This window comes from Calidris pugnax, unplaced genomic scaffold, assembly GCF_001431845.1.
Source record: "Calidris pugnax isolate Ruff unplaced genomic scaffold, ASM143184v1 scaffold8, whole genome shotgun sequence".
NCBI classification, from domain to species: domain Eukaryota; kingdom Metazoa; phylum Chordata; class Aves; order Charadriiformes; family Scolopacidae; genus Calidris; species Calidris pugnax.
In genome coordinates this window covers 13,111,665-13,126,789 of record NW_015090830.1, presented here as the reverse complement: position 1 = coordinate 13,126,789, position 15,125 = coordinate 13,111,665, and the positions used below count along the sequence as shown (strand labels likewise).

At 38.9% G+C, this 15,125-nt stretch overlaps 1 protein-coding gene across 2 annotated transcripts in view; it reads right to left on the bottom strand.

The window, feature by feature from the left end:
- Positions 1–763: 763 nt before the first annotated feature.
- ZCCHC2 (zinc finger, CCHC domain containing 2) overlaps positions 764–15,125 on the bottom strand; it is a 40,780-nt gene continuing 26,418 nt past the window's right edge. The window contains exons 7-14 of one of the 2 annotated variants that reach the window (XM_014940979.1): positions 13,467–13,550; positions 11,673–11,730; positions 9,633–9,771; positions 8,046–8,110; positions 7,060–7,154; positions 4,358–4,486; positions 2,144–3,652; positions 764–1,137 (exon numbers count right to left, since the gene is read on the bottom strand). In XM_014940979.1, coding sequence (XP_014796465.1) covers positions 1,070–1,137; positions 2,144–3,652; positions 4,358–4,486; positions 7,060–7,154; positions 8,046–8,110; positions 9,633–9,771; positions 11,673–11,730; positions 13,467–13,550 — 2,147 coding nt within the window. In that variant the 3' untranslated portion in view covers positions 764–1,069. The remainder of the gene's footprint in view (positions 1,138–2,143; positions 3,653–4,357; positions 4,487–7,059; positions 7,155–8,045; positions 8,111–9,632; positions 9,772–11,672; positions 11,731–13,466; positions 13,551–15,125) is intronic. The other variant, XM_014940980.1, reaches the window with a different exon arrangement.

Genomic DNA, 15,125 nt, shown 5'->3' with positions numbered 1-15,125 from the left:
AATCAAGTAATGTTCATTCTGTGTTGACACAATGTAGAATAGCTTTAAAAAAGGAAAAAATGCTGTCAACTTTCATTACAAATGCAAACACACTGAGTACAACATTCATACCATTTTTTTTTCACCTTTGTTGCTGAACATACAGGCTAAAAAGCTGCAATGGAAGAAAAATCCATCAATTTAAGCTCGTTCATTTCTCTAAATCTGTTCCAGTCCACACAGTTTCAGCTCCTTCCTGCTCTATGTATTTTCATTTTTTTGGGACTCGAGAGCTGTGTATATGTATTATTATCAGATATAGTACACATACAGTATTGTGTGTTCCTTTGGACTCTCCTAGCAGGACGTTTGAACATGTCCCCTCAATTCATGAGCATTAATTTAGAGTAGGGGCAGGGTCTGTATGAACTGCTAAACACTCATGCAAGTCCAACGAATCCACATGGACAAACAGGGAAAGAAAACAAAACAGCAGCATAAGGAGACCAGGGAGGGAGGGAAGAAGATTGTGGTGGGGAACATGACCAAGTTTCTTCTTTCACCATATGGCTGCTCCACCAGTGATGTCAGAGGTCAGAGGACTTTTTTTTTTTTTTTTTTTGGTGAAGCTGAGCACATTACTGTCTTCTTCAGAAAGAACCAGCTAAACTTGCCTAATGTGGTCATGGCTGCTCTTTGGGGACAGAACACCTGCTCTGGGATTTATCTTTAATTTCTAGTCAGAGGTAAGAGGCTTTTTTTTTTTTTTTTTTTTTAAGAAAAAAAATGCAGTAAACATTGCACATGTCTCAAGTCTTCAGTGCAAAAGCATGGTTCGAATGCTCTTTTGATTGTTTGGCTGTGTGTTTGAATTACATGCATTACGCAAGCCTTTTGTAGAACCAGGAGGAGACCAGGGACTCGGCTTTCTTCTTTTGAACGGAACAGAGGTGCAAAAGCAATGAAAAATTCCAAAAGAATATAGAACCGGGAATGTCCCAAAACACAAGACCAACCCCCCCTCCCCCTCCCACACACACCTTCCCCCAATTTCCCAAGCTTCAGTTTAAGTAGGCAATGTTTACTTGTTTCAGTCTGCAGAATCCAAGGTATCATTGGAAGGGGGAGGGGGAGGTGCGTATCTCAGTCTGTAAGTGCCTAAAACAGGAAAGAGAACTACTAAGTCACTGCTCACAATTAAAATGGATCACAAAACCACTACAAGGTATCAAAATGGACATGCTCTTCAAAAGGCACTACGATACTCCAGTCCTTTTAAAGTAGTCCTAAGATTTTATACTATTTTATTTCATCTGCTAGCTAAAACTGTAAGTTTAAAAAAGATACAGATTGTAGATAGAGGAGACTTTACTGGAAAAATGCAAAGAAAAGATGACCCCCATCAAGGTTTGTCTTTTCTGTTCCAATCTGACCAAACAAGTAAAGTCAGAACAGGCACAGGCCAAGAATCAAACATAGTTTATGCTCTATGCAAACACTGCATTTTCCCCATTCTTCTGGATGGAGAGAGAAATGGCATACGAGACTGAAGCCATTCCTTTGATTTTCAGTTCCAATTGGCTTCCATGTTTTTGCTGCAACTTGTCTGAAAAGTTAAAGCATGTTTCATTCCTGTATTGCATGATGGGGCACAGAAGGATGGCTGTTTGTGCAAAGGTAAGCTTTAGAAAAGTTCTTTTATCAAATGGCCAGTCAGTTGGTTTTTTCTAAATTCTCGTAAGTTTTAAGAATCCAAGTTTGTATCATAGCCAGTAATTGGTATCTTTCAGTTTTGCCAATAGATTCTCTCCGAAAAAACACTGAACGGGAATGGAAAAATTGAAACAACATGCAAGTCTCAATATAGTGCCAAAACCACATCAGTGAAAAAAAAATGACAATTTAGGACTGATATAGTTTGACTTCCCAGCTCCGAAACATTCCCATTTTCAACTTCACCCCGTTCCCTTGCACTGTTCTACAGAATTTTCAGGCAGAGATAAGATACTTTGCAGTTTTAGAGCAGGTCACTAGTGCACAACCATTTACACAAAACAAACACACGCACGCACACCTTTCTGCAAGACCAGAAACAGCACATTCAGAAAGGTAAAGAGAAACTGCTAAACTCAAAAGCAAGTCCGCTGGGAGTTATCATGATTACCTTGTTGACTGGCCTCCATGGATGACTGCTTACAGTCCTGCGCATAGTGTCCACTTACACCACAATTGTAACATGAAACGTTCCCATTCTTCTTGGGTCCCGACCCATTTGTGTTGGCAACTACGTTAGGTGCTGGATATACAGGATAGAACCTCCCAAATCCTGCCATCTGCTGCATACCATAGTTGGCTTGGCTCCCCATCACTGGGTCATGCATAAGCCCATTTGCATATGGAGACTGATGCAGGAAGAAAGGAAGTTGTGTTCCATTGCTTTGATGTGCTTGATTGAGGTAGCTGCCATTGCAAAGGGATGGCAGAGTGAAGAAAGATGGAACTCTGTAGACTTGTCCATGAAGTGGGTTATGATAAAAATAGCTATTAATCTGAAGGCTTCCGTTGGTCCCACAACTACACCTACGTCCGCAAGAACCGCAAGGACCAGATCCCAACTGCTGCGGAGGTAACATTGTCCCGTTAGTGTTATTATTTCCAACAGCGTTTATGTAGGACGTGCTGTCGCTCTGTGCAGTGCTGTGTGTTAAAGCAGGGCTCGGGCTGGGGGCAGGGCCTGGCGTGTGTGTCGGTATTGCGGGAGGAACAGTGGACTGGACCTGACCGACACCTAAACCAGCTGACTGAGGCGGAGAGGAAGTCGCTACAGTGTTTAGCACGTTTGTGTTCTGGTTGGGCAACACACTGGTAGCATGAGGACTGCCTGGCAAAGCGTACGAAGCTGGTGGAGGTGGCGGCGCTGCTGTGGAGAGACCAGCTGCTGGAAGAACTACCTTTAGATTGGTAGGCTGAGGGATTGCTCCTGGGTTTCCCTCAATGTGAGGCACCATTTGATTCAGTCCTACCACCTGGGACGCAGGTTTTGTGATGGGATCTGTAGTAGGAACTGGGGATCCTGGGAAACTACCTGGATTGTGGACTGGGATAAAGGCAGTATTTGGTGATCCAATACTTAAGTTTCCTGTCGGCTGCTGCGGTCCATTAACTGTGCAACTTTCCGATGATCCCTGTGGAGAGGGCATTTTCAACCTATGTATTGCCAAATGCAAAGCAGGGCTACCAGGCTGGACAGAATGTGGAAGGAAAGTGGATGGGACTGGCAAAGAGGAAGCCATCAGCTCAAGGCGTTTCTCGGGTTCGCCAGAGGTCACCGGGCCCATTCCACCAGGAGGTGAATTTGCAGACTCTCTCACCGGCGAGACAGCAACAGGCGTGGTAACGAGCATTCCCATCGTTTTACCGTCCGCAGATATGGGTGGCGGGACAACTGCTTCAGGCTTCTGGGCAGCGCTGTGCATCACACAGTGTAAGGCAGGCATGAAGGAAATATGTTGAAACTTTGCATTTAAAGGATCTTCTGAAAGGCTTCCGTTTTCGTTGTTCACTGAAGAGATCTGAGCAGACGACTTGTTCATATTTGATGAACTGACAGCACTGTAGCCTGTAAACCTGGTTGTATTTTGATTCCCAGAGTCCTCAGAATTGCTGTCTGTATCTGCGGAGACAAAAGCATTTGTCAGTCAGAAGAACACATATGAAACCCAGTCATGCCCTGGACTCATTTCATTTACGCATATAAAACTTCCTAAGTTTGATGATGCAAATGATAGGTATGTCTTCCCAAATCATAATAACTTTGAGATTATTTTCATTCATCCAAATCAAGCTAGGTCAACCTCTACGACTTGCCTGTATCAAACTGCCCAACTAGCTACTGTGCCTTGGACTTGTGCATATCTGCAAATGCAAAGAGTAGGACATAGACCAAATTAGGAATTTGCATCTACCTAGGAAGACATTAACACAGCTTATTCAAATTTGGAAGGAGTGACAAATTAAACCGTCAATACAACAAGAAGGACCTCTCAGACATACCACACATAATTCAATATAAAACCAGTCCCTTTTTCATGCCAAAACTTTTCCCATTGCTGTACTGCTGAAATTGCTCTAGGCCACTGTGGTCAGAAAACTACTACACGTATGTAGTAATCTAAAATTCAATGGTATTTAAAACAGTTCTGCTATTTGCTAGAAGCCTTCAAACCATCCAGTCACAAAACCCACAAAGCAAAATGTGTTCTATGGCTAGTTCAGAAATAAAAGCAGCTAATAAAACTGAGAAACTAATTAAAATAAATACAAGAAAGAGATTAGTCTAGGAATAAAGACGTTCATGCACGCTCTCCATAAATACAACCTCTGTCTTTTTCTTCTTCACTATCAAAGCTTTCCCTCCCATCATGTCGCGGACTAGAAGGAGAACTGTAACTTTCAGATGACGTTTCTCCACATGTATCATGACCAGATCCAGCGTCCAAATTCAGATCTAAAAATAAAAATTGGCATTTTTATTTTTCATCTCAGTATATGGAAGTGAGGTTATTTTGGCTTGGTCACATCTCACGCTAGTTCAGATTTTTGTTTGTTCCCACTTAATTGCATCTGTCTCCTGTATTCTTAACATTCCCCCTCCCAGCAGTCAGGATTGGTCTTGTCCCTGAATTTGTGATGACTGAATCCTAGGTGTTAAAGGTGATGACACTGAAAATTCATAATTAGGCAAAGTAGTGAAAAGAAGGGTCTTCCTTAATAGATTTGGTGAGGCTTATACCAGATTGTACTACAACAATAATCTCCCCTGAATGGTAGCAACCAATCATTTCCATTCAGAGAGCTGCAATACTCCTTGGTCATACCAGCAAAGGCAGGAAGCTAACTCAGTGGGTAATATTCAAATAACACACCTTTTCACAGTTAACTCTTCTGGAACAGGTTTTAAGCAAACTTTTCCTTTAAACTGGTGATTAAGAGGTGAACTAAAAAAGTGTAAAATTGTTTTCTAAAATCCGAATGAGATCATGGGAAACTAATTTGCTGGAAACCAGCTTTCAGGGTGGGTTTAGATCCTACTAGAGAATTCCAGTAGGCAGCTAGTATGCTCTGACTTTCAAGTTCAGCCTCAGAGGTGAAGGAGCAAGACAGATGCATCCTCTCTCAGAACGTATGCCAGGCACTAGCTGCAAGGAAACACCAACCCCAATACCTTAGTTGGCAACACTCCAGGACAAAAATGAGAAAACTATTAATTCTAATAAATTATTATTTTATTCATTTATTATTGCTATTGCCAGTATAACAGGTTGGGATAAGTCATCAAAAAGCTGCCTTAATGCTTCAATTCTTGAAATAATTTCCTGCATTAAACCTTAACTGGTCAAGTTATTTTAAGAAGTGTTTTGAAGACCTAATATAACCCCGGAGCAGCAGTGTCAACCTTACATCACTGAAAGCAAGAGTGCTAGTCATAAAGTACCAACTCTTCAAATTTACAAGTGTAACTAACTGATGACTCAGAAAACCTAAAAATAGGGAGGGGAAAAATGGAAGAAAACACGATGCAGTTAAGAGTTACTGACACAAAATAGAGCATTTCAAACCAAGCCTGGATATATAAAGCTAGGCACAGATTCAGACTGCAACATGATTTTTTTTTTCTTTGGACTATGTCTCCAATAGGGAGCATTGGAGTATCTCAAAAGACATTTTGAAGTTTGTACACAAACATACAGGTAGAAAGCTCATCCCTGAGCAGGACTTAATTGCTTCCAGTCTCTGTGGGTTGCAGTTTGTCCTTGAAGAGGCTTTAACTAGCCAACAGTATCAGACAGGCAGTCTTGCATCTGTAGAGCAGTGGGTAGTCAGCAGACAGAACTCCTAACGCAAAGCATTCCCTGTTCAACTTTGCACCACCTCTTAAAAGTTATCGTCAGTTCATAAAACGTCAGTGGGTTTTGCCTGACAGCAAGAACAGTAATCAATCAGAAGTGTATGTGGCAAAGCTGTCCTGTAGAGCACGTTTTCTACTTGTACAGCCCTTAGCCATAACTTTCTAAAATTGTCCTGGTTTCGCTAAGTTTGTGAACTGTGAATTGTTAAAGTTTTAGTCAAAAACTCGAAGGTTTTTAGAAGGTAACAAAAACTGCCCATAAAACCCATTACAACAATGGGACCCTCCTGGAACTCTCAATGGTGAGAAGCGGTTAGAGGCATGAAAGATTAATCAAGACTTGTACCCCGAGTGGAAGCAAGACAAGGCACTCTGTAAGAGTCCTTTCAACACTTATGCCAATTAGGTGGCGTTGAAAAAGGAAAATTCTTTGTCAACCTTCTGTCATGAGAACCAAGTATAAGAGAGGCAAGGCCACAACTGATATTGTGAGCTTAGAAAAATTCAAGATGGCAAAGTTGATGGGTAATGTAGCCCATTTGTAATAAAGCTTGGAGACTCAATTTACTAAAGGAACACAAATATCATTTTGTCTTATAACTGACTGATGTACACAAGTCTTGGCCTAGACACTAGATTTTGCTGGATTATCCAGAGTTGAAAACGCTCTTAGGGTAGCATACACAGTTGTGTGCTGTAGCTCAGCAGTCACTTGGTTTACACATCAAGTTCATCAATGGTTTGCACCAGAGGGTTTTTATACAGGTTCATCATGTGTCACTCCACAACAGCTGAAGAAACTAGTGAGCTGCAACAAGAACGCTTCATGATGAGGTGCTGGACCTCCACACACTCAGACTGCTAAATTTCATATAAAGTAGCCAAATGTTAGCTGTTTCTGCAACTACTATTCCACATAAGGCAACTTATGGAGAATTCACTAGGATTCTTCCAGTTATACATAAAGAGAGACATACCCTAAGCCAACTGCATACAGAAGACTGAGTCTAGCATGTTCAATACAGCAAGTCAAAACACAGACTAGACAACCAACATGCTGACTTGCACCACACCAGATTTCAGACTCGTGATTTCCCCTCCACTGCAGAACAATGAATAAATCAGCAAAGCTGGAAATCCTGTTTCTTACAGCTTGTGAAAAAACATCTTACCTTTCGCTGTCCCTGTGCGGATGTGCTGTGATGCTGCAACTCTAACACCATTAGTCCTGTTATTCAACCGGCAGTCAGTTTTCTTTGCTTTCTCCCTGTGTAAATAATTTTCATGGGTTTTTTTCCAAATGTATAGGCCCAAACTACCAACCATAAATGAATTTATAATCCCACTGTAAACAAAGGCAGTGACTCAGGCCAGAAATGTATATTTAATAGATATAACAACAAACATAGACAATAAACAAATCAGTAAAGGCTGCTAGTGCAATATACCAGGAACTAAACTGCAAGCGGTGTTAATAAACACTGCGGATAAAGATCTAAAAAATAAAACACACAAAAAAAGAAACACTGCAGCTGATTCTAAAGTTGTCTGTGAAAGCTAATGCAGAAAATGCAGCTGTATACCAGACTAGTATAAAAGCATCTGGCTACAGAGTAACAAAGTGACAAGAAAGTCAACTTGGAAGTAGGCAGAACATTAGATACGGGTGAAAATGTTTTCACTTCTCACAGTACAGGGTTGTGTAGCCCACAGGAAGCTATGAAGCCCTCTGATGTGCAAATTACCTTCAATAAAACATTTCAGCAAGTTACCACCCACTGCATAACATTAAAGGTTGCTGTCAATCCTTATTTGATTTTCAGTGTTTTCTGGACAGCTTTAAACCTTTTAACTTTCAAATAAAAATAATGGGAAAAAAGGCAATTCAGTATTGGTAAAGATTCTACTTCTGCTCCTTCATCTTTTTGCTAAATGACAACAGATATTTTAAGAAACGAATGCATTCAATTAAATTCTATTTTTCAAGTTACTTCTTTTAAGAAGATAACATAAGGATTTTTTTGTAGAATGGCTTCACACTATGCCAGATCTTGTTCCACAACAGCAAAACAAAGCACCAAATTGATTGTAGACTCTATTTATCAGACTGAATGCATTACACTTTCTGTGTGGATTACTGGTTACATTGGAAACCTACTTTTCCAGCTGTGGCTTGCCTTTCTTCTTGCTTACTGTAGAAAGACTTCGTTTTTCAGTTGTATGCTAGACAGAAAATACAAAGATGCCAGTCAAACAACAGAATTTGTATAATGAAAGTCAACAAAATAAGCCTTTCTAGACTGACAGGTCTGTGAGCCCAAGACTAGTGTGCTCACAGGTGCTATTTATTACCACACACAACTACTTGTACGGTGCATCCAGGCCTTTAGAATAACGCATCTTGTCTTGCACTTAAGCTATTATTAGCAAAACACTCAGCAAATTAATACTTGCAAATATTCTGAAGAAATCAATGAAATTTTTGTTTGCATGCTGTCTTTCCTCTCAGGGATAAAAACAAATGTGTTTCACCACATACCCACTAAAAGGCTAATCAGAAGGTTTAAGGGGCTGCAGAATTTATTTATTTAAATGGAATTATGTGATGGTTGGAGGATGGGAAGGATATGTGGCAAAGTATTTTTACAGAGAGACAAAGCAGGTATCCAGCCTTAAACCAGAGGTTGTTGCAAAACTGAACTCTAGAATACAACCTGGAAGCACATAAGAAAAAATATAGCATCTGCATAATTCTTGAAGTATACTATTACTAGCCACTAGTAATATCTCATATTTCGCAAAGGAGCAATATTTATGAAAACTCAGCAATAATCTCCATCCAAATATGCTGTATTTGGTTATCCTTTAAATAGAAAGTTGCTTTTCCTCTGCTTTAGTATATTAATTTTTTTGCCTCAAGCTTGCAATATTTCAAGCTTTGATGCAGTCTACCATTTAATATTTAGAAGCAAATCTCAATTCATCACCCTGTTTTGTCAAATAAGGAAACAGTTTTTGTTTGGCTTGCTATTCCCCACATAATAACAGCCAAATACTGCGTGCAGAATAATAGTATTACTCAATTCTAGCATTCAAGGTTTTTCAGATGTAAGCAGTGAGCAACCTTCCCTCCCCTGATTTCAGTAGATGATTTTATTTATAAATTATTATTCTCCTCAACTATACTCACACCAGAATTGACCACTGAAGAGAAACAAATCTACAAAAAGTGTACATGCACCTTGCCATTAACTTCTCTCAAGAAAGATTAATACTGACGTTACTTCGATAATGCAGGTAAGATAGAAAGAATATGTTTAACCTGTTGTCCCTACTGCAGTATTAATACCATTTGGTCAGTAATACAGCTTTGTAGTTTGTTCCTTGCAACAACACAGAAATTCCCCATTAGAAATTAGGTGTTCTAAAATTCTCTGATGACAGTATATTACAATCAGTAAAGTGTATGATTAGAAATGAACATTAGACTTTTCTGATTACTTATATCCTATTGGGAAATTTTATTTACAAATTCATAAACAAAACATGCAACTTTATGAGCCATTAGTAAGTAATTACGAGGGGGCTTCTAATCAAGATAGATCAGTAGCAACTTGAACTTTGACACTTATTTATAGAATTTTAGCTGGGCTCTTCAACTTTTAAAGCTAAATCTGATCATGTGTAGTGGAGAGTCTTCTCAAGTGTTTTAGAATATCGCTTTAAAAAGAAAACAGCAACACACCTGGTCAAGTAGGTTTGTACAGTGCTCTGGGTGCTGCTGGACAATACAGCTTTTTCTTCTCCAGTCCATTACCCCATTTTGCTCAGAGTGCTGTATGTTAAGGCTATCCAGTGAAGAACATTTTGCACTGCTAGTGCTGCTAAAAAAACCAAAACAAACCAGTTACGCTGATGTGAACAAACTTGCAGGCTTTTCTGACCAACATACATATTATTACATCATGTTGGGAAACTGTCGTATTTTGCTTTCAGAAAACTCTAGACATTCTCAAGACATTTAAAAGACATAAATTACAGTTCTTGTGCTCTAAAGTTATACTACTATTCTGAACATAATTGGAGTTCCCTTTTCCATTTGTCTACTATAATTTGAAGCAAAATTCAGAACAGCAGAATTTGTAGAAAACTGTACTTGAGAAGAGTTTCCATGGATATTTCTGCACATGAAGTCTTTTTGTTTGCTTTTTTCATACCAGACATGGGGAAATTTTCCAGATAGAAATGTATACTGAATTAATCTTCTTTCTTATCGTTAATGACAAAACTGGAGTTACTTTATAATCCCTACTTCATGAGGCATTTAAGAAAAGAAGATCATACTGCAGCTGTGTTTGAATTTCAAAATAGTCATCTTGCTTTATATTTTTACCTTCAGGATTGCTAGTTTTGTGTAGTGCTGGGAAACCAGGACTGCTAGTTTTGAGTAGTGCTGGGAAAGGGAAGTTGCATTTGGCATTTACCCTGGACCTTATAATTCTTATACTGCAGCTTCCCCTAACAGCAGCCACTCAGAAGCAATATTTAACTAAGTCTGAGAGCACCGGTCAACAAAAACTGCTGGAAAAACAGTCAGGGTTCTGACAGAGTCAGCAGGGCACCTGGACCTATAAACTTTTCATCTGTTGTCCAAAACTACGCCCTGACTAGATGCTAAAAACAAACAAACAAAAAAATTAACACTTCTAAATTCTTATCAAATGCTGGTAATTGGAACTGACTTTTAATTCAGGACTGAAGGTTACTACAATATGAAATGTTACTCAGTTCTCATGATGGCAAAAATCTAGCTCGCTCCAAAGCATGAGACATACTGAAGTTTCAGTAGCTAGATACCAGATAACTCTGGGAATAAGTGCTCAAGCTACTTAAAAGATGTACAATACAATATTAAAAAAATAGTTTAAGAAAATGGTGAGAACCCAAGGTGGTCTCAAAATACAGACATGAGCCCATGACTGCAGGGACATAAGCAAGGTCACTTTAGAAACTTCAGCTGAATGCAGTTAAGTGAATCCACTGCCGAATTTGCAGTCATTTCATGTAAGCTGTAATACTATTAAATGTTTATTGCATATGTCCAATCTCGTTCCTACTGGTAAATTTTTGAACCTTTTGTTCAAAACAAAGGCTGCCATACTGAATAAAAATGAAAGGTAGACAGATGTAGCATACAAATTTTCCTGAAATGTACCAATGCTATTTGAGATGAACTCTCTTGACAATTTTATACATATTTAAAAGAAAAAAGTTTCATTCCATGCCATTTCTTTAGAATCCATAAATGGCACATAATGCCAACAGGAGAAGATTAACAGACCTCTAGCAGTCAAGTAGTAAACACATTTTCCCTTAAACAAACAGAAAATAACAGCTAGCAAAAGAGTTTCTATCATGGAAGTTTGCGGAAAGGCCTGTTCCAGTCTTTCCTACCTGAAGGGCAGATCTTAAACTACAGTCAGCTTTAGTATACTTTATTATACAATCAATAAGAAAAAGACATTTTTTTAAAATTACTAACTATATGCTAGTAAGTTTGGCTCATGCTCTTACAACTTCGTAGTAGGCTGTATATCCACTGGTATAAACAGAGATTTTGTCAAGATGACATCGTCTTCTTGAAGAAATGTAAGTTTAGAGTAAGTAGGAGGGTTAAAAGACAAAACAGAAACAAACCACTAACATTGTTTTGTGCTATGTTTGTATTCTAATAACTGTAATTCTAGGTAATGTAGCATGGCCACATTACACTCCTAGTACCTACTTGGCAACAGGACTTTTTCCATTATGTTTCTTGTGAACTGCTGTGTGTTGCATTACATCTGGAAAAAAAGAACAAAGCATAATTTCAATAGCAATTCCTATTTCCTCTTTTAGATCAAGCCAACCAATTCATATTTCCATCACAACCAGACACTTAGCAGAAGACATTTCTGTTAAATAGGCTAGGCTTAATTTACAGTGCTGAAATCAACAAGTGTTGCAGAAAGGACAGATCGGTTTGTACAGACAGTATAATCAAGACTCTTTACCCTCCATTTCACAGAAGAACGAAACAGAAAAATAGGAACTATAACAACTGCTTATGTTTGCTCACCTCTATATTTAAACATAGGGATTGAATGTGTGACTAAGTATCACACAATACAAAAGGATGGAGAGAGAAGAAAGGATTCAGCCAGAAGAGTACAGAATTTTGTAATTTTTTCTGAACTGCTAAAATTTATCTCAAAACCATGTCACAAGTCTTACACAGAAGTATTGCATTCTGAACCTCAAAATTCACCCTGTATGTAAAGCTTCAAAAATTACATTGGACATAAAACCAGATACTGCCTCAAATAAGAAACAAGAGCTTCAGAGACATGGTCTACCCCTTTCTTTGAGGCAACTGTTAAATTCTAACAAAACCAAGTCCTCTTAATTTCAACTGTTGATGATCTTAGCCTTCTTGGTAGATATCATTCTGCCTGAACTCCTCTCAATGCTACGCAGAAGTCCAAATTATGATTTAAAAAAATGTTTAAAATTACAATACTTAAACTTCTGGTAGCACTTCACTGAAACAGCAAAATTGGTGTTCTGAAATGCATTTTCAGTTTCATCAGGTGAACAGATTTATTTTTTTTTAAAAGACTAGTGTATAAACCAATATTTGTGCAATTTCCAAATATATAGTAAATTTACTTGGTGCATTCTGAACTCCAAAGACGACTACAGTAATGATATTTTTAAATAGGACAAAGCTGTCTGAACTGTGTATGTGGATTACTGATGGCACACAGGATGGACCGCAAACTTCTTATTAATGCGTAACAGTGGTGTCATTCCATGAGAGCTAGTCTAAGTGTTCAGTGGTTCATTTTCACTTATCAGTCCCATTTCTCATCCTTTCCACCTACCAGAAGTTTATACTTGTTCACTACTGAATACAACGGAAAATTGGTTTGTCATTCCTTTCAGAATGAAATGACTGACCAGCCACTAGGCTGCTGCTTCCACATGTGAACTGTTTTTGAGGTATTTGGAAAATACCAGCTTTCAGACTGTAATCGATACTCCCCCTACAGTCCTGAACAGTCCTTATTAACAGTTCAGAGTATAAAAGCAGCATAGGTTAATAAGAGGAAAACTTCAACATCCTTTCTGTGTAAAACTAAAAACTAGAAAATTTCGCACATTTAATGCAAAACTGCCTGCAACCCTTGAAATGCTGCAGTCAACTTTTTTACCCTGGTAACTGAAGAATCCCTAGATAAAGACATTAAAAGCTACAAACAATCTTGGCTCAAGTAAATCATAAGGTATATCTTCCTGGTTGCTCAGCACAGCTATGAACTTCTGCCTCTGAGCTGTCTATGAACACTCCCACTCCTTGGATTATGCAGCAACCTCCTATGGGAACTGCTGAAAGTATACAAAAATTCTTCATTTACAAAGCAGATTTCATTCAAATCTCCCAGTTCTGTACCAATGAAAAAATCCGTCAACTGTTGATTTCCAGAACTGAGTGTGGTAAAATTTCTCAGAGAAGAACCACCTTTGAGTACACAACTACCTTCCTCCTGACTTGAAGCTTCTGAACTGTCCTCCTTGAAGTGTTCTGGTGCCTTAACCGTCTTCAAAGAGGGTTGTAAGTTACCTGCAGAGAATAAAGTTCACGTAGTAACTTTATAGATCTTGAACAACTAGACAGTTCCTGAATGCTTGCACTAAACTGGAAGCTAGGGAAATGGAAGACTGAACTTACTGGTTTGTGTGTGACAATAATTTGAACATTGTCTCCTTCAAAGCAGGCCATCTCCAAGAGTAAAGGCTCTATGAAGATACTTTTATTTTGAAGAAAAGAGTGTGCAAAACAATTTTAAAGCTATGGTGCAATTTCAAAAGGTTGGGATTGTGATTATAGCATTAGAAGCATCCCTATTATCCTGCACTTCAGACTTTTTTATAATCTGAAGCAGGAAATGGGAGGAGATCAAGATAGTTACTAGATTTCTTCTACAACAAGTCACACTCCTCCATTGTCAAACGATTCACCTGCCAAAAGAGACCTAATTTGGGCTAAAGTCTTCTAGTGCCCTTAACACAGTCTTCACACACAATTTTTGCACGGATGGAAACAGAAGTGGCAATAACATTTATCGTTTTGTTGCAAAAAAACCACTGCCATGCTCTAAAAAAGGACTAAGTTTGGTAATGAATCTGCCTTTAGGAGTCTACTCTTTCCCTCTCAGAAAGTTCCAAGTTAGTGCAGGTAAAAGCATCTGGAAGCTGTTGCTTAGGAGATTGAAATGTGAATAGGAAGATCCTTCTGAATATCGTCTGCATTGAACATACTAAGACCCCAGAGAGCATGCTCTAACAAAGTCTGATGGAATCAAAAGTCTACTCCAGACTGAAAACGTGTCTAAAATAACTGATGTTATGAATCAGGGAGGGAGAAAACTGACTTCTTCTTTAAGGGAACCATAGCAGCATAATTACGCTTACTGAGTATGTTATTTAGTCTAAGATCCCAACTACTATTTAAGGTATAGAGACCCATCACTGAAGACAGAATTTACTTCCATTTAGGTTTTACTAAAACAAAACCCTTCAGAAAGACTGAATATTTTTGTATTTCTGTGAAGAGACATTTTTATCCCCAACTCTAAACAGTGACTGAAGACTAATTTAAACCACAACTGCTCTGTCTGCCAATTAATTCTGCACAACCATTTGAGAACTATGAGGAGATTTTTCTGAAAGATACACTTCCCCCACTCCCCTCCAACACTGTCATCACATTCAAATATGCCACCATGAGCTAACGTCCAATTGAAAGTATTACCAGGATTTCAGGAATCCCAAACAAGAAACATAGCTCACCACAGGTGGCCTCTGTGTTCTTCTATCCCAGACAGTCATCCCATCCCTCTTCTCAAAACAACTATGCTTAGCTTTATTGCACTACTTGTCTTCATAAAACTTTTTCTTAATATCTAACTCAGTGTCAATGCCCCGAACCACACCAGCAGGCTTTACAACCTCTTCCCCTGTCCGTGTTCAAGATCCGATCTGATACTGTGCAGTTTTGCCATTTTGGGTGAGATTGCTGGAGAACATATGACAGAGGCCTCATCCAGGGCTTCCATCCTGTGGCTTGGAAGCCACATTTGAGCTCAGGCCCTTGTTTGGGATGCACTGCAGCCATGCCTGTGCCTGGCCAGGTACC